Source organism: Calliphora vicina, chromosome 2 (assembly GCF_958450345.1).
Source record: "Calliphora vicina chromosome 2, idCalVici1.1, whole genome shotgun sequence".
NCBI classification, from domain to species: domain Eukaryota; kingdom Metazoa; phylum Arthropoda; class Insecta; order Diptera; family Calliphoridae; genus Calliphora; species Calliphora vicina.
Genome location: NC_088781.1, coordinates 2,479,465 through 2,500,043, shown reverse-complemented (window position 1 = coordinate 2,500,043; position 20,579 = coordinate 2,479,465). Strand labels below are relative to the sequence as shown.

Below are 20,579 nucleotides of genomic sequence, written 5' to 3'. Positions count from 1 at the left end.
AAATAATATTTATTTATTTAAGTTAAAATGTTTAATTTTGCAGAATGGTCAAAATCGCACACAAACAACAGAGTTTAACAATTCTTAATTTATTACAAAATTATTTGTGCTTATGTATAGATAATAAAAAAAATCAATGACATATTTTTAACACAAAATTTAAAACGAAATACTGTTAAATAATATCGATTTTTTTTCCTTTTGATGAAAAATTAAAGTGTCTCATAAAGTTCTGTTTTGTTCGAATTTTATCTCCAACAAGGTGTTTGTTTGCTCTTGCTTTATTAATTTGCTCCAGGGAGCTGTGCTATGAAATGGAAACGGATATGAAATACCAAAGAAATACAAATACACAAGCTACAAGGATATTATTATTATTTTTTTTTTGGTTTCACATGCTCACTATTTTATTTTCTGTTAATTTTGAAATTATTTTTCATTTAAGGTCATTATGCTATAGACTTTTTTTATGTGTGAGTATAAATTTTTGCACATATTGTGTTTATTATATTCTCCAGTTGGTTTATTGGCTGTTGAAGATGATGTTGTTGAAAAGTACGTGAAAATAATGATGATTTTATATGAAAAAAGGAAAATTCCTAAGAATATATTTATCTTTGTTTGCCTGCACACTTCAACAACATTTTTGTAATAACAATCTGTTTGGTAAAAAACAAAAATTTATTAATCCCATTCAGAACTTTTTACAACAAACAACATGTTGACACTTGAGTTTTTTGCTTCCGCACAAATAAAAATAAAAGAAGAAGAAAAACACACTTTTTCTAATTTTAGCAATATTTAACAACAAAGCAGCAACATTTCGGGGAATTTATAATTCCCATAAAAGTAATAAAACTAAAAACAGAAAACAAATATAATAATGATTTAGTAGCCCATTTTCAACTTGACTAAAAAGATTTAGAAGTAAAAGGAATTTTTCTGCTATACACCCTACAGAACGTTTGCTATTAAGGTGACAATAACAACCCCAACACCTACAGCAACAATTGGCTTAAGTTAAGTTAAAGGAAATATTTGAAATCATTTCCAAAATTTTATCATTAGCGGAGTTTTGCATTGTGACTCACAATTTATGAGTCACATATATTTTCGAGTGGGTGGAACTCCAAAAGTGACATTATTTTTGGGATATATCTTGAAAACTTAAAATGAAAGGTGTTTTAAAGGCCTTTAAAACGATATATTACATGACCTATTAATATTGCCCAATTCCGGGACCCAAGATATTAGAGACAGATTGATATTATCTGTATAAAACATTGTTAATCTAATGCGTTTTATACAAGACATCATTAATAAGCGAAGCCGGTGTTCGATATACCATAGAGTAGAAAATCCTTCCTTAATGAAAAAGTATGAAAGTGGTGATTTTCTGCGAGAAACAAGGAAAGTGTATTCTTCGCATTTTAAATTTACTCCGTGCATCCGTCATAAAAATAAACAGAAATTCTAGGATGAAAGTTAGTAAAAGACGATTTCATTCTTCGTTCATTACTATTATATACGAAATTATTACATATTAGGCTTTTATATCTGATCTTTGATTCGATAGTTTGAGATTTTGCTTCTAAATATTCAATACTTTCATGACATTTTAGATTGAATCAAATAATCGATGAGAAATTACTTCGACTGATATCTGTCCATATAAGCTATTCATTGGCATAAAAACAATTTAATATACTATACTGATATATATTTAAATTCTGGATAAACAAATTACCTATCTAATTCTTTGGTGTGTGAAGTAATCGTAACTCAATCAATTTATACTCATAAATAAAAAGTATTATATACTACATATTAAATATTGAACAATTCTACATCCGTACTACTTGTACATACAGATTTACATACGTACGAATTCCTGTCTGTAGAGTATAACTAAATCTATTTTGCCTACTTCGTATTTACGACTTTTTTCCAATTATATTCCTCAAAAATAATCCGCCTCTGTTATCGCAATGCAATAAATATTAAGATAGTTGCTACTGAAACTCATCGCTGAGTTAGTAATCTGGTTGGTGGTAAATTAATTAGTGACGCCTAATAAATTATGGGGGAATAATAATAAAAATAAAACAAGATAAGATTTTCTTATTTATTTTTTTTTGTTGAGTTTTTTCTTCTCTTTTAAATGTTTATTTGTTTAAATATGAAACAAAATTTACGGCTTTGATTTTAATGCAAAACATAATAAGCCCATTGAACTTCAGCGATCCAATCAACATACTGGGCAACAGCAGTGTAAATTGTAGGACGATTGTTGTAACCACATGGCAAATAACCCCAGGAGGTGATGCCAGCTAATTCAGCAATATTACCGGGACGTTCGACAACCAAAGGAGAACCACCATCACCATAGCAGGCAGCTACTTTAACGCAAATGTGTTTGCTGGTAACGGGAGCATCGGTGGGCAATGATTCTTTGCATTCTTCTTGGGTTAAGATATCAGATTTGGCCACTTGCAAGTCATTGACATATAAAAGACCCTCGGGATCATCTAAACCCCAACCGTAGTTGGCAGATGTTTCACCATCGTAGGCTTCATTTTTGTAGGGCAAAGAGATTTGTTTGACCTGGGCACTGAATTCAAAACTGGGAGTGATATGTAACAAGGCAATGTCTTCAGAACCTTCCAAGCCAGTGAATTGTTTGTGATTGAAAGCAAAATCGACAGTGCGGATTTGAGCTTCGGTTAGATTGTTGCGATTGGTTAAACCGGCATAAACGGGCAAACCAACAATATCACCAGCCAATTCCTTCAATTCTTGGACGCAATGGGCAGCAGTCAAAACCCATTCCTTGCCAATGATAGCACCGGCGCAACTGTGAGCATAAGCAATGGATGAAACGCTCAACGATACCAAGTAGGGAGCAGATTTTTCAGTGGCATTTTCTCCGCCAATAATGAAAGGACTTACTTCTACAGGTGGTCTGGCGATAATTCTATTTTTTAGAGTTTCAGCTAAACCGGAAGGGCTGGCACAGGCGACAGCAGCCAAGAGTACAACCAAACACGCAACTTTCATTTTCGCTCCAATTGTCAGCAATCAATATCGATACTATGAGCTCGTTACTATTATTGTTTGGTGTTTTATAGTTTCGTCTCTACATACCCTCACACAAATACGCAAACACATGGTCGGCAAAAAAGAGTTAAAAAGAAGAGTATAATATATTACTTTTGAATGCTTAAATCCAAGAGAGGAGTGGCATGAGTTGTAGCCAGAGAATTTAAAGAATTTATTTTTTATTTAAATATTGAAATAAACTTCTGAGAAGAAACTTATTTAAAAAATTAATTAAAGTCTGAATAGAGAAGCCATTTTTTACCCCATTAGGATGCATAAAATCTTTGCAACTGCAAAATATAAAAACATTATAATATATAAAGCTGTCAGATGATGCCCATTGCATTGTGTACTTCCGATGTTGCTAGACCATTCGAACTTATTATTATTTTTTTCTTAGATACATATTTATACTTTTAAAATTAAATATTTTTACATTATAGTTTCTAAACTTTTAATTCCTTTAAATTTCAAGCAAATGTTCTCTTGTTAGTTAAAACAATTTCGCTAGTACATTTTTTACAAATTGATTAGATTTACTTATGAAAAATTATCGCATGTTGAAAATTAAAAAAATAAAGAAAATTTACGACTTGTGTCCATACACCAACCATCAAACTAAGGGTTTCTTATCACTTTCGATGTATACACGGTTAGCGTGAACGATGGCCAGTCATCACACACAAAAAAACGTAATGAAAAGTATTTGATTACGTTTTTGCATGTCGAACTAAAATAGATTTTATTTAGTCTTCTTCAACTAATGTAGGTGCTATTGTTATTTGAATAGTCCTTTGTCTGGCGAGCCTTTTTTTCCATAATGACCTCATATACATATTTTTGCTAAAAGTTCATTAAAATTAACCCATTATAGGTTTTTCAACCCAACATTACTAACATTAAAAGAACATTTCTTTTTTTTTGGAATGAAACCTTTTTTATGTGTGTAACTAAAATGATTGAAAATCTTTAAAGCATAAAAATATTTTAAAATATTGGCATTAAATTAAAATTGTGGTCTAAACCTGTATCTCTTCATATTTTCCAATCAGAGTTTATTTTTTGTACTTTTACTTTACTTTTGTAGATTATCGCAAAGTGCTTGAATGATTTAATTAAATTAAAAATTTTAAGACATTTTTCAATTAGTTTCAAGTTGATATCAAAAGCAAAGATATAATACATATATGTTTTTAACTCTAATCAGGAAAAAATACCATTAATATACATATATTTCATATAACAAATTATGTATTTTATAATGGAACTTTTCTTGGATCGAATTATACAAGTCATTTATTTATATAATTTGGATTCCACATAAATTCGGATGCAGTAAATTCTAGCTACCCGACCGCATGTGTGTAATAAATTTTTTTTTTAATATCGCAGAGACCTTGAAGACAATTTAATTAGTAATAGGGTTCTATAGTTGAAACAAAAGGACGACTTTTCGAACTTTGAAATTTTTCCAATTTTTTAGAAGTTGACTATTTAATTTTTTTAAATTTTTGAATAGACAACCTTTCGAAAACTCGACTTTTTATTCAATAAATTTATATATTGTTGATTTCGACAGTCATACGGACATGGCAACATAACCTCAGCTATCTGTAACAATCCAAAATAGACATTGAACTTAGAAACTTAATAGCAGACTTATATAGTCTTACCATGGTGAAGAGTATAATTAATAATCGACTTTTTCGAATATTCGAAATTTTTAGTTAGCCAAATCAAAAGTTCGACTTTTTTAGAACTAAAAATTATTAAAATCTGTCCACAACTTGATTTTATTCACAAAAAAAACAAATATCCCCTAATACATATTTTAATAGTTTAGGACTTGTTTTCTTTGGAACTTTGCTTTCTATACGTGTAGAAAAAATTAACACCGCACAGTGAGGGAAATGTGAAAAAGTGGAAATAAATCAGTAAACTTCAAAAAAAGTCCGATTTTTCAGTCTTGCTTAAAGAGCTAACCTAAAAAACGGCGAGCATCATGGATTCAGAGTACTCGAATTAGGTTAACATCCGGTTGCCCCGCTTAACAATTTTTTTTTAACTGCACACTGTTATTTTTTTCAAAAATTGCTTATGTACATTTTTAATTATGTACATATTTATTTTAGAACATTTATTTGGTATTTATAAATAAGAATAACTTTTAGGATTTACATCCTAAAGTAAATATCTGCCAAATTATTTAAAGTCTATGATATAGCAAGAGATAACAAAATTGTCTGCAGGGTGTCTGATACAATTCAATATTGGAAATTCTTTTGTCATAGCAGATGTACACATGTGGCATCATTGAAAATGTTTCTAATAAGCAATAAATTCACATCATACACATGTCTAATCGGTCGCCCATTATATTCTATTGTATGTATGTTTATTCAGAAGCATAAACAAAACAGTGACCGCCACTTTACGATTAAAGTACTGCTGCTGTAATACTGCTGTTAACTGCTTAACTTACCAATAAATTGCCAATTTGTCCACTTCAATGATTGTTCGATATTTCTAGGAATGTGTACGTCCTCAAACATTATACGCATTTAACCGCAATTCTCTCATAATTCACAAACCCCTACTTTTACTCTACTACTACTCTATTATCAAATATAGGAGGATGGAAGGACCACAAGTATAAATGTATGAGTGAGTGTTTATTTACTCAGTGTTCTTGAATGCAAAAATAGTCCCCTATAATTATCCATACATATGTACATATATCTATGAGTATCTAGTGTTTATAATAATGTGTGTGTGTGTTTGTTCGTTCATATGTTACATATGAAAAGTTCAGATTGGTTGACCTTCTTATGTCCTTGGTTAAAGAGTTATTTATTATTGTATGTAGCATAAGCACTAATATGTTGCTGTTACTCCTGCTGCTGCTGCTGTTAAATATATGTAGATATGTAGTTCTTGGAATACAATATGTGCGTAGTTAAAAAAAAATAAACAAGCAACAGCAACAAGAACAATAATAACAATAATAATAATAGCAGCAGTAACATTAACAACAATAACGACTAAATGGAAAATCAACATAAACAATATCCTTATTTTCACAATATAATTCACCTTGACTATGGGGAAAGTACATCAAAAGAAACTTCAAGGTTCTTTATTCTTACTCATTCTACTACCGCTTTATTGTTCCCTCACCCCCTTGTGCCATACATAATGCAGATTTATTAGCGAGTTTTTATTATCTGCCATACTGTTGTTATATTTTTCATATTCAGTTAAGAAATACTTTTTTGTTATATTTTGCCTGCATTGCACTCTACAAAACCGAATATGTTTATAATAAGATTTTCTTTAAAGATAGCGAAAGAAATTTATAGGATGTACAAAGGTAATGGATTTTTATTATAGGGTGATATCAAAAAGTCTTCGAAATCAAATTTCACAAGTTACAATTTTAAAAAGAGATTTTAAAATACATTATTTTACATAATACGCAATATTAACACAAAATTCACCTCGTTTAATTAACTGAGAGCCTTACATGTATTGACATCTAAATTCTAAAAACGTTCTATCAGCTATAATTTTATTAAATACTAAACAAAAATACATAAATATGTACTCTTATTCTATAACAAAAAGTTCGTTCTGTTAATGTTGCTAACATAAATTATTCCATTGTCTTTGAAATATTATGTTAAATTGCATAAAATTTGTCTGTTATTGAAAAGAAATGATATGTCTGATACAACAAAATGTTATGTTTTTGACAACAGACTTGGGTTTTTGACAATTAGCTACGACTCATAATTAATATCATTCAATTAGTTTTTTGGTTATTATTTACAATATTAATGTTTCACAAGAAAAAAAAACATCCTTTACGAAAATATAGTTAATTTTTAATGGATATTTGGTCAAATTTTTTCAATATTTTAATTCTACCAAAATATTTTTCATTTCGTTATGGATTTTTAATGTGCGCAATTCCAGAAAAATACAATTTAAATTTTTGAAAAGTAATCACATTAATACCACTTAAAATTTCGCATGATCACTTCTGATACTACGTTTATACGTAGCCTATTCGCAAATAAAAATTATTTTAAATTAACTAACTCACTGTTTATATGTCACATTGGTTACGGAAAATTCTTGTTTTTATGAGATGCCGGATGGTAAAATTTAATTATTTGGTAGCTCTTTTATTGAATAAAATATGATACATTTTTTATTTTTTTAAATGTAAAAATTATAGAATCAAAAATTCTTGTCCGTCTTGCTATCCAAGTAATTCAAAAACGCAATGAAATATTTAAAAAACGTCTTATTTTTTTCTAATTGCAATATTTTTATTTGCGAATAAGCCGTGCGTATAAACGTAGTATGAGTTAATTAAAACAAAATTTGTTCTATATTTTGAATTTTTTTTGTAGTAATTTTTTCAAATTTATTTATATAAATTGTTTAATTCGATACTGTGCACCAATATATAGTGATCATGCGAAATTTTAAATGGTATTCAAGTTATTACTTTTCAAAAATTAAAAAAAGTTTTATCTGTCAATTTTGAATTGTTTTTCAAATTCACAACCAAATTTATAACTGTTATTATAAAAATGTAATTATTATTAATATTAACGTATGTTGAATGAAATTGCAACAAAAATTTGACACTGGCCAAAGTAAAAGTACATAAGCTAATAGTGTTTTAGGACTTATTTTGAATTACGTTATGTTTTGCTTAATACTTTAAAACCCCATTTGAAAATCTGGCTTTTAGTTATTTCAAAATGTTAACAAAATAAGAATTACCTTGAAAAAATATTTACAAGTTTTTCCATATTTTATCTATTTTCATCGGTAACAATTTTTTATATTTTACATCAAGTTAAAACTAATTTGAGAGTTTTTGACCTTTTTAAATAGAAGAGTTTTTGTAGACTATTTAAAATAAAAAGCTGGAAAAATAAGACCATGAAACTCAAATAAGAGCTTAAAAAAGTGCAACACCTGTTTATAAATTTCTTCATAACTGTCACAAAAGTACATGAATATGATAAATTTTTTGCTTACATTAAATTAACATGATGGGCTATTTTATAAAGGTTTAATATATAATTTGGTTTAACGTCGAAACAAATATAGCGTTTTCCGTTTTGTTGCAATTTTATTCCGCATACGTTACAACAGATCCATATCAATATTCAAAGAATATATTGAGTCCCATTTACAAATATGCATGTATGTGTGTTCTAAATTTGATTACTGAACATTTCAATGAAAACATGAATCTACTTTACATGCGGTTTTCCTAGATAATTTTATCAATGTTTGTGCATACTTATCGAATCAAGGCAACTTATACATCATCAATCAATATTAAAACGACACGTGAACTCTGCCCTCGCATCAAGTTTGTTACATTTTTGTGAGGAAACAAAGTTTTAAACAATTCTCTGGTAGAAAGAATATCACACAAAATATGTATATAAATATTTTATAATGTAAGTAATTGGTGTTAATTGTTGCATATTTAAATTGCATCCATCCATCCAGTTTTTGATTATTTTTATTAAAAATAAATTGTGGTTGGTTGAAAGCATTACATTTCTGTAACTCATATTGATTTTCTTAATCATACTGCTATCACATTGTCACTAATGCCACTTATAATTTTTACAGCCATGTGTTTCATTTAGTTTCGTTGATTTTCATCATACTAAGAACTACTTATCTGTCTTTTAGTTTTTCCACTTCATGGTCTACGTAACGAACATAATGCGAAGGAAAAAAAAGGCCACCACAACGATTTTATGAATTTTAATTAAAAAGATAATACATTAGTTTTGTATAAGATAATGGCAAATACTCGTGTCTTTAATACTTTTAATCATTTTTTATTATTATCTCAAGTATTCTCACGTTTTTTATTGTTGTGTCAAATCTAATCATAAAATAACTATAAAAGCTTCGCACATTCCCCAAAGAATTTAGTTTCGTCTTCGTTCAATCATAAATCAATCATGAAGGTCCTCATAGTTTTGTGTGCTCTTGCCATCAGTGCTGCTTATGCCGGTAATTTCAATAGTTTACAGAAATTGCTTGTTCCCCAGGAACGTGTTATCAAGGGTCACGATGCTGAACCCCACTCTGCTCCCTACATAATCTCGCTGACTTTAAACACTACCAGTGCCCACAATTGTGGTGGCACTATTATCAATAAGGAGTGGATTGTTACTGCTGCTCATTGTATTACCGTAAATCCAGTGGGTATGGGTGTAGTAGCTGGTCTTCATGTACGCGGTGAATTGAATGAAGCCACACAACAAAGAGTGATTGATTTTGGCAGAGTACATGAATCGTATGGCGGCAGTGTGGGACCTTATGATATTGCCCTACTCCATGTCTCTAAAGCATTCGATTTCAATGAATATGTTCAACCCGCCACATTGCCAGCCCGCGAAGAAATTCCAGAAGGCAATGCTACTCTATATGGTTGGGGTCAATTGAAGGCATTCAATTTTGCTTCCGCCAAAACATTACAAACTGTGAACACTCAAATCATTGACTGGGCTTCGTGCAAAGAACTTATGGGCAATAACATGGCCGATACCAACATCTGTTCAGATTCCTTCAACGCTGGCATTTCTGCTTGTAATGGAGATTCCGGTGGTCCTTTGGTGATTGAAACTGAAAATGCTCCTGCCGAGTTAGTGGGTGTTGTGTCATGGGGTTCCATTCCATGTGGTGTGTTTAACAAACCCTCCGTATATACCCGTGTTTCGGCATATGTCGACTGGGTTGCTAAAATCATGCACGCTTATTATGTTCTCCATTAATGAAAAATTTTGACAACATCTCAAATTTCTAATTTTAATAAAATAACAATAAAATTTATAGTTTTTTGTTTTAAAGTTTTCCTCGAAATAAAGCTAATCGCACGCGTTCTATTTTACTCTACGATGTTAGATAATGGTTGATATAGTACGTACTAATAGCAATGACGATAGTTGCTTGTAAATCAATATTTATTGTATGCGCCATTGATCGTAATCGATTAATTCTTTAAGATTTCATTTCATTCAAAAAATTCGTTTAATATAAATTGCGCGGATAATTTTGAAATTAATTAGTAAGTGTTTGTTAGTTTAAACAACATGAAGGTTTTAGTAGTTCTCGCAGTTTTGGTGGCTTGCGCCCAAGCTGGTTCCCTTTCCAATATCGCCCAAAAGCTTATCCCTAGCTTCTCGACCGGATTTGTCATCAACGGTCATGATGCTGAACCTCATACCGCCCCCTATATTATATCGTTGAGCAGAAATACCAACCACTCACATATTTGCGGTGGTACCATCATTGCCAAGGATTGGATATTGACTGCTGCTCACTGCATCAGTAATCCCGTTGGCATGGGTGTTGTAGCCGGTTTACACGAACGCCAGAACATTGACAACAAGACTCAATCTCGTGAAGTCGATTGGGGAAAGATCCACGAAAAATACACTGGCGGTGTTGGTCCCTACGATATTGCCATTTTGCATCTTTCCGAACCCTTGGAATACAACCAATACGTTCAACCTGCTTCTTTGCCCGCCGTTGAGGAAATCCACTCTGGAGAAACCCATTTGTACGGTTGGGGTCAACCTAAAGCCTTCGTTTCAACTGGTTCCAAAATCTTGCAAACTGTCCAATCCGAAATTGTTGAATTCAACGCCTGCAAGGAAGCTTTGCCTGAAGATGCTCCCATTCATGAGACCAACATTTGCTCCGGCTCTTTGCAACAGGGAATTTCTGCTTGCAACGGTGATTCCGGTGGACCCTTGGTAGTTGAACATAAAGGTGCTCCCTCCGAATTGATTGGCATTGTTTCCTGGGGCTACATTCCCTGCGGTTTGGCCAACTTGCCCTCCATCTACACCCGTGTTTCCGCCTACATTGAATGGGTTGCCAAAATCCAAAACGCTTACTACGTTTTGCACTAAATATTGTGTTTAATCGATATAGAATTAATAATAAAATAAAAACAATGTAACCCAAAAAGGTTACACCCATACAAAATGTGTCTTTTATTAAGTCCTTTAGTTAGCAATAGAAATACATACTTTATTTTTTGCAATAACGCCAACAATTATTTTGCATAAAAATATTGAATAATGGTGCTGTTTCAGTATTTGAAATTTGTTGAAAATTAATGGAAATTTAGTTAAACTTTTAAAATGTCTCTAATTATAGAATTGCCTTGTTGGTATGCCTTTTATTTAGAGTTTCATCACAAAAAGTTTAGTTGCACTTAAGCGTTGTGATTGTACTTATGTATTTGAAAAAGTGAAACTAATAGTTATAAATTACGATAATGATAATAATAACATAACTGTATAAGATGATTTTGCAAAATTTCATAAGCAGAGGAATCGATAAAAACTTGTGTGCGCAATTCAAAGTTCATTCATACATTTCAAAAATTTAAATATTGATTTTTTCAGAATGTCTTAAGCCAGTTTTCCAGTTGTCAGACGAACACAAATCGGAACTCATTTACATCTCTAAATTGTAAATATCTCCTAAAATAAGCATTCGTTTGCTAATGTATTGATATCATTTTAAAGAACTTGAATATAAATCATAATATTAATAGGCAAGTCGATTTCTTTAGACCCCGTTTACGCTCACATTATACATTTAATTTGGGCAAGAAATATACCATTTTAAAGGGATTTATTCACAGAAGTGCAGAATATATATTTTATTGAAATCGGTTCAGTTTTTTAGGAGTTATAAGCGTTTAAAGATGTTACTAACACATATGCAAAAACATGTACATGTGAACCTTAAGCTAAAAAGTAAACAAAGCAATGCGTGTTTGTTCAATTTGTTGTTGTAAATAAATAGGAGAGACAATTAAACAGTATTGATTTCGCTCTGTTTTAAGTGAGAGTTGTTATAGAAAACCAAGAAGAAGACTTTAGTAATTTAAATTCGCTTTAATAAATATATTTTGAAGGTGTTTTTTTTTATTTTCTAACTCCCATATGCATAAACAATTTTTAAATTTATCGAAGGTTTATAAAACAAATTTAAAAAACTGTTTATGCATATGGGGGTAAATATGTAATTGTAGATAAGTAAATAGTTATTTTATAATTGTGACGATTTTCAACGGTTTATCACTGCATGAAGTTTAATGAAAAATGGGACGGGTCGGTAAAAATGGTTAGTCGCCTCCCATACAAAGTAAATAGTTATTTCTAAATATTTTGTGAAATATAATTGCAAGATTCTTCAAACTTAGTCTAAATAAATTTTCATAGTTTCGCTGAAATTGTTCTGGATTGGAATAGTGGGCGTGGCACACCCTATACAAAGTATATAATTAATTTCTTATTACTGTGCGGAGTTTAGCTGAATATAGACGGAATTAGATTAGAGGTCGGAAAAGGATGTGAGTCACCTCCCATACAAAGTAATAATTGCAAGGTTCTTCAAACTTTGTCCGCATAGCTCTCTTATCACATAGATTGGCTGAAAATGGTCGGGATTGCATTAGTGGTTGTGGCGCAAAGTAAATAATTAATTTTGAATATCTGGAAAACTATAATTCTAAAAGAATTTATACTCTGTATCAATCAATTTATTACCATTCTAAGCAGGTTAGCTAAAAACGAATTTATTCCTGATCCCTGTTAGAAGTTTAGCTATGCATGTTCGGCTTAGTAGGAATGACCACTCCCTTATAAAGGAAAGTTAAAGTAAAGCTTGATATTTACATAAAAGGTTTAAAAATGAGTGGGATCAGAGCAGTGGAGTGGTATCTCCCATACAAAATTAGTTAGATATTTTCGAATATCAAGTGAACTGTAATTGAGAGATTCTCAAATTTTGTATGTGTTATTTTCGTATTTCCATTCATATTTTTTTTAATTTTACTAGGGTAGGGGTAGCAAAGTGCACCGGGTTATGCTAGTATATATAAAACTGTCCCAATTACTGTTACAACATTCAAATTATTATTTGTTTTATGGGCAAGTCCCAGAAACAGTCTACCAACAAAAAAAAAATTTAAATGAATCAAACTTGGAATTCTTAATTGTAATATTAGACTAGATATGTATATTATATTTTATATATATACAAAATGTATTTCGATGGTCATTCATACAAAAATGATTACCAAATATCTCAGATATCTTAATATTACACAAAAAAATTTTAATTTTTTAATGTGTTTTTATCATTACTTAAATGTTAACAAGATGGTTCGATTGACAGCTATATTTTTGACCATTCAATTTAAATACAAATTAATTTTGAGTAATTTCACTTTGAATGGAATTTTTCGCAACTTCTCACGGAAAAGGAGATAATTTTCTAGCATCTGGATAATTTGTAACGAGCGTCACGAAACGTGCGTCACAAAATTTTTCATGCAAATAAGTTATAATATTAATATCTTTCTTTTAGGAATAAGATTTTGTGTGCTTTATTATGCCAAATTCGCTAAAATAACGAATAAAAACTTCAACTTTTAATGTTACTTCCACTTTTTGTAACATGCGTCCCAAATTTTGCGATCAATTATTTCGCAAGAAATGGCAATTAAAAGGAAATGTCTTATGCCATTTGGAATTGCACTTAAATCTCACTATAGCGTATAGTATACGTTGGAAGTATCTTATTTAAAAAACCAAAACATTTTCATATTTAAATATGAAAACGTGTACGAATGAAACGTTCGTCACGCAGGATTTGCCCATATACATCATGTTAATGTCAAATAAAGGGCGTAAAAAGATAAATATTAAGTTTGTCAAAGATCGTCATCGCTCGTATTGTGAACGACCTGATCGACTTCAACTAATACTGTACCGCAATTCTGTAACTTTTTATACTTTCCTACCGATGTCGTTAAGTAACGAAAACTATCGGTTGCTTTAACGAATTTAATATTCACTATTTGAAGTTAACGATATCTCTCGGTAATAAATTTTAACGACGAATATAGTTAAAAGTATAAATGTCAATATTTTTAAAATTAAAAAATCATAAAAATATTTACTATTTTTTCGTGTTTGCAGATAAATTCTTAGTCGTGTGAATAAATAATCGCATTTATATATAAAAATCAAGCATCAGCTCACCCAAATATGTTCGCGAAACCTACTGAAAACGAAAGAACAAGAGTTTTTTTCCAAAATAAATATAATTGGTCAATTCACAAGGTCTCATAATGTTCTTATATTTCACAGTGGTTTTTATTGCTTTTCAAGCTAAAAAGTCCTAAAATAATACTACTATGTATGCTATGTTTATTGTGTTATCGTAACCAGCCAGCAGAGACCTGCGCCGAGTGCCTAAGAGTCGGTTAAGCCGAGCCGCCGAGCCGCCGAGACGAGATATGTTAGGACATTATGACAATATGACTGATAAGAGACCTTGTAAATTGACCAAATATATGTCGAAATTTACCAACATTTTTAAGCGATTTATGCACGTTAAAGTGATTTTCGGAAGCGGGTCTATATGGGAGCTATGACTAATTATGGACCGATCGTAACAAAATTTGGTGACATGAATTTTGTGTATATAAAACTTATTTGGAGAGAAATTTGTGGAGATACATATATAAATTAAACATTTATGACCGATAAAGTCCAATTTCGGGAGGACATTTGTATGGGAGCTAGGTGAAATAGTGGACCGATTTCAGTCAGTTTCAATAGGCTTGGTCCTTGAGCCGAAAAAATAATATGTACCAAATTTGATCGAAATATCTTCAAAATTGCGACCTGTACTCTGCGCACAAGGTTTACATGGACAGCCAGCCAGCCAGCCGACCAGACGGACGGACATCGCTTAATCGACTCAGAAAGTGATTCTAATACTTTAAGGTGGGTGTTAGACTAATATTTTTGGGCGTTACAAACATCTGCACAAACGCATAATACCCTCACCACTATGGTGGTGTAGGGTATAATAATTAAAGCATGTTAATTTTTATATTGAAAACCCAAATCAGTCCGTATCTAACAAACACAAAAAAGTTGACCAACCGTACTTTCAAAAACAACTTATTTCGAATATTTATGTTACAAAACTAACTCCTAAAAAATTATCGTTATGGCTTAACTAGAACATTTTATTTGTCGTTAACCTACCGACAAATTTCGTTATCTAAAGACTATTTTTAACGAAAATAACGAATTTTGATTACTTAACGACAAAATTTTGTCGTTAAAAAGTTACAGAATTGCGGTACTGGTGTGTAAGAACGCCCCGTTATGTTGGTAGGATAACAGTCTTTAAGAAATTGTATGATGTGTCACTGTACTGTTTATACCTGTTTTGTTATTAAATGTTTTATCAGGTACTACAGTTTAGTAAAATTTTTAATTTTAGTGGAATAGAACTTTTGAGGGTCAAAAGGGGTTAAACAAATTTTACTACCAGCAGAAAGACAAAAGTGTCCTCTTTGGTCCCATATACCGTCGGTATTGTATTCCTATATTGTTCCAGTAGCTTTATATTTTTTAATAAATCGCCAAACTATTGATATTTTAATACTCAATTTGTTAGCTATAGGAATTAGGGATTTTCAATTATTAAAAAGTTCAATAATTTTTAGCTCAAAAACTGGTCCGGGCGAAAGCTACACTTCTAATTAATTGGTACCAAATGTACAGAAACAACCAAAATTTATATTTGTCGAACTAAACGGGACTTAAATGAATGTTTTAGGGCACTGCTACACGTTCAATATATATTGTGATATTTGGATCGCGATCCATTGTAATGGATCACGCAAAATTTGGTTATTCTGCGATTTGGATCGCGATCCATCAATACTGCATGCTACACGTTCATGCCCTTAATTTTTTTTATTTTTTTTGTTGTAAAAAATCACAACAATAAAATAGTTGCTTAAGTTTCGAACATTAATATATAGAGTTAAATTTGTTTTTTTTAACTATTTCCATAAAATAAAATTAAACTGTTGTTGTTGCTATTATAATGGAGGTACATAATGCAATAAAAATTTAATATTTTATATTTAATAAATCTATTTAAAAATAATATATAAGATTTTGATTATTTTATAAGGTTTCGAACAATACTATAATTTAAATTCATGTCACCTAATTTTATGACGATCGGTCCATAATTAGTCATAGCACCCATTGAATGCGCGCTTCTGAAAATCAATTTAACGAGCATAAATCTCTTAAAAATTTTGGTATAAACATAAAATTCAACAGAAATAATTTCATATAGACATAAATCACACGACTTAATTTCATGGCGATCGGTACATGAAATTAAGTCGGTCGGGCTTGACCGACCATACTTTCTTACTTGTTTTTATCAGCTTATAACTTTTTTATAAGTAAAGCTGATTCAAAAAGCAAATAAATCCGTATTTTCATATTAAATGCTATAAAAAAATTAAAAGCTCAAATTTCTCAACAACTGCTGACGTAAAACTGGAGAAAAATTCAAAAAAAATATCTCTCCATTTAAAAATGTTTCTATCGGTTCAAAAGTTACAGAGTTTTGGCCGATGAAAAACAATTCTGAGCCACTGTGCGTCGCTGTTGTTACTTTTCGTGTAACAAATAATTAATAATTTACTTTGTTCTCACCAAATAGATACAATAAATCCAACTAATAGTGCTTAATGTTTTTGATTGATAACGGTGCATTGCATCAAAATACACGCCATTGTAAATTTTTAGCTTTCAATTGTCAACTTTATTAAAGAAATTCAAAAGGGCGTAACAACAAATCTCTCGAGTTATTAGTTTTTTTTTGTGTACCAAAACAATTTACAAAAATAAGTATAAACCACTTATGTGTAATAAATGCATAATTGTTATTAGATAATTTTCGGCAAAAAATTAATAGTTATATTATACAAAAAATTATAAAAGGCATTTATTGGTCATTATGAATTTCAGCTGTCGTCGTATCCATTTTAAGGAACAGTGAATTTAAGGCATATTTGAAAAATACAAATGGTTAAAAACTTTTGAGAAATCTGAGGATTTAGTTCCATTCTTCAATAAACAAATTAGTTAAATTCAAATTCTTAGCAGTTGTTGTGTGGTGCATTAAACACATTCAAGACAGCACACAGTGGTATAGAAACTTTTTTTTTTAAATAATTCGGTATCTTGGGATACCTGATTTACGTTTGAGCTGATTTACGTTTTCGAGTTGATTTACGTTTGTTCAGCGTCCTAGCGATAATGGGGGCAAGTACGTAGCCCCTCAAAGTTGGTCACCTCGGGTCTCAATTTTTTTTAAAAAAATCGCCAAAAATCCATTTATGATCCGAATGGGCTGAAATTTTGAATATAAATAGTCCTTGAGTAGATCTACAAAAAAATACACTTACAAGTGTAGGTTATTTCTATTAGATGAAGAGATATTCAGGTCTACGGGGGGTGGAAATTTATTTTTAAAATATCAGTTATATTGGCGATAAAATTCTAAATAAAATAACAACAACTTGCTAACAGTTATCTCTTCCCTATAAAAAGTTATACGCATCCAAAGTTGGAACTTGTAAAAAGGACCGTAGTTTTACGTTTTTTCTCAAAAAAGCTCATATATTTTTTTCTTTTGTAGAAAAAAATTTCTTCGGGACTATATAGAATTTTTATATGACCCGGAAAGATAAGTTAATGTAAAAGCGTGTAAAGAAAAATTTGGCTCACTTAAGCGGACATACAACCCCACAGTCCTATCCAAAATTAAAAAAAAAAAATTTCGGTTTGAGTAAAAAATTCTAAAAAGGCAAAGCACCGATCCACGAAAAAGTTCCATGTTTGTATAACCCCATATGTTTCTTAAATAACTACTTAGTATTTTTACTATCACACGGTAAATAACATCACAGTAGGCACTTTTCTAAAAAAACTCAGTTTTTGGAACACATTTACCCCGTTTTAGGAATTTCGGTATTTGAAAATAAAAAATTTCAGAAATTCTAATGCCATTGATTTAAGGACATTTTCCATATTCCATATATTGGTTCCAAATTTTGTTACGATATCTTTAATTGTTAAAATTTTATATTTTTATTCGAGGAAAATCACCATATGAAATTTTGTTTAGTTTTTAAGGTAAATGAAGTCCCAAAATTTTATAAAATTATTAAATTTTACTGAAATATCAATCTAAAGGTCCTAAGGTTTTCAACAATATCTAATACTTGTATAAAAAGCCTTTATTTACTCCTCAGAAGTTCCACAAACCTTGCCCCCTTTGGAAAATGTTTACGTTTTTTCATATATTTCATGCAAAATGTTATTAACATATCAAATGTAAATTTTGAATTCAAACACGTACTGACTTAACAGAAATTTTGGGCTGTATATTTTATTGACATATAAACACTTAATAATCATTATATTTACTCATAACGGAGTCTGAATAAGAAATACGAAATGTAAAAGAAATAACGTATTTCAGTCCGGAATCCTGTTTATTATTAAAATCCATTAATTAATCGCACGAGTTCTATTGAACTCTACAATGTTAGATTATATGTGATAAGTACTAGCAATAGTAGTAAGTACTAGCAATAACGATAATCGCTTGTAAATCAATATTTATTGTATGTGCCGTTGATCGTAATCGATTAATTATTTAAGATTTCATTCAACCAATTCGTTTAATATAAATAGCGCGGATAATTTTGAAATTAATTAGTAAGTGTTTGTTAGTTTAAACAACATGAAGGTTTTAGTAGTTCTCGCAGTTTTGGTGGCTTGCGCCCAAGCTGGTTCCCTTTCCAGTATCGCCCAAAAGCTAATCCCTAGCTTCTCGAGCGGATTTGTCATCAAGGGCCATGATGCTGCACCTCATACCGCCCCCTACATTGTATCGTTGAGCAGAAATACCAACCACTCACACATTTGCGGTGGTACCATCATTGCCAAGGATTGGGTTTTGACTGCTGCTCACTGCATCAGTAATCCCGTTGGCATGGGTGTTGTAGCCGGTTTACACGAACGCCTGAACATTGACAATAAGACTCAATCTCGTGAAGTCGATTGGGGAATGGTCCACGAAAAATACACCGGTGGTGTTGGTCCCTACGATATTGCCATTTTGCATCTTTCCAAAGCCTTGGAATACAACCAATACGTCCAACCTGCTTCTTTGCCCGCCGTTGAGGAAATCCACTCTGGAGAAACCCATTTGTACGGTTGGGGTCAACCTAAAGCCTTCGTTTTAACTGGTTCCAAAATCTTGCAAACTGTCCAATCCGAAATTGTTGAATTCAACGCCTGCAAGGAAGCCTTGCCTGAAGATGCTCCCATTGATGTGACCAACATTTGCTCCGACTCTTTGCAAAAGGGCATTTCTGCTTGCAACGGTGATTCCGGTGGCCCCTTGGTAGTTGAACATGAAGGTGCTCCCTCCGAATTGATTGGCATTGTTTCCTGGGGCTACATTCCCTGCGGTTTGGCCAACTTGCCCTCCATCTACACCCGTGTTTCCGCCTACATTGAATGGGTTGCCAAAATCCAAAACGCTTACTACGTTTTGCACTAAATATTGTGTTTAATCGTTATTGAATTCATAATAAAATATAAACAATGTAACCCAAAAAGGTTACACCCATACAAAATGTGTCTTTTATTAAATCCTGTAGTTAGCAATAGAAATACTTACATATATATTTTTTGTAATGACGCCAACAATTATTTTGCATAAAAACATTTAATAATAGTGTGGCTTCAGTGTTTGGAATTTGTTGAAAATTAATGGAAATTTAGTAAAACTTTTAAAATTTTTCTATTTCTAAAATTGCATTGTTGGTATGCTATTTATTTGAAAAAGTGAAACTAATAGTTATAAATTACGATAATGATAACATAACCATATAAGATGATTTTGCAAAATTTCATAAGCAGCGGAATTGATAAAAATTTGTGTGTGCAATTCAAAGTTCATTCATACAAGAGAAATTCTAAATGTTTGATATGTGACCATTTAAAAAATTTATATTTTGATTTTTTTCGAAATGTCTTAGGCAGGTTTTTAGTTGTTTGGCGGATGGGGAATTTACGAATACATGAAATTGAATAATACAACATAATTTGATGGAAGTGAAATATAAGTAGTACTTGCACAAAATGGGAACTATTTTACATCCCTAAGTATTCGTTGTATTGATGTAATTTTAAAGGGCTTGAATATAAAGAAATATACAATTATTTCGAAGGTCAAACATTTTCCCACGTGATATATTACTGGTACAAAATTCAAACTGTTATTTTTTATGCACAAAAGCAAAAAGCAAAAAAATCAAAATTTAGTTTTTGATTGATAATGGTGCATTGCATCAAAATAGACGACATCGTAATTTTTTTGCTTTTGATTGTCAAAAATACCGACTTTACTAAAAAAAATCAAAAGAGCGTAACAACAAATCACTCGAGTTTTTTGGGTGTAGCAAAAACAATTGCCAAAAATAAGTAAAAACCACT

At 31.0% G+C, this 20,579-nt stretch overlaps 4 protein-coding genes across 7 annotated transcripts in view; 2 read left to right on the top strand and 2 right to left on the bottom strand.

Annotated features, from left to right (window-relative positions):
- The window catches only part of Plc21C (Phospholipase C at 21C), a 108,470-nt gene that overhangs the window by 29,399 nt on the left and 58,492 nt on the right, over positions 1–20,579 (bottom strand). The window lies entirely within an intron of this gene.
- Positions 2,151–3,101, bottom strand: LOC135951675 (lectizyme). The gene has a single exon (XM_065501359.1). It carries the CDS (start codon positions 3,055–3,057, stop codon positions 2,206–2,208), a length of 852 nt encoding a protein of 283 aa, XP_065357431.1. The 5' UTR covers positions 3,058–3,101; the 3' UTR covers positions 2,151–2,205.
- Positions 9,079–9,938, top strand: LOC135951032 (lectizyme-like). The gene has a single exon (XM_065500588.1). It carries the CDS (start codon positions 9,108–9,110, stop codon positions 9,921–9,923), a length of 816 nt encoding a protein of 271 aa, XP_065356660.1. The 5' UTR covers positions 9,079–9,107; the 3' UTR covers positions 9,924–9,938.
- LOC135952534 (enteropeptidase-like) lies at positions 10,229–19,717 on the top strand. The gene is made up of 3 exons (XM_065502538.1): positions 10,229–11,059; positions 18,623–18,651; positions 18,797–19,717. The coding sequence occupies exons 1-3, from the start codon at positions 10,242–10,244 to the stop codon at positions 19,639–19,641; spliced, it is 1,692 nt and encodes a 563-aa protein (XP_065358610.1). The 5' UTR covers positions 10,229–10,241; the 3' UTR covers positions 19,642–19,717.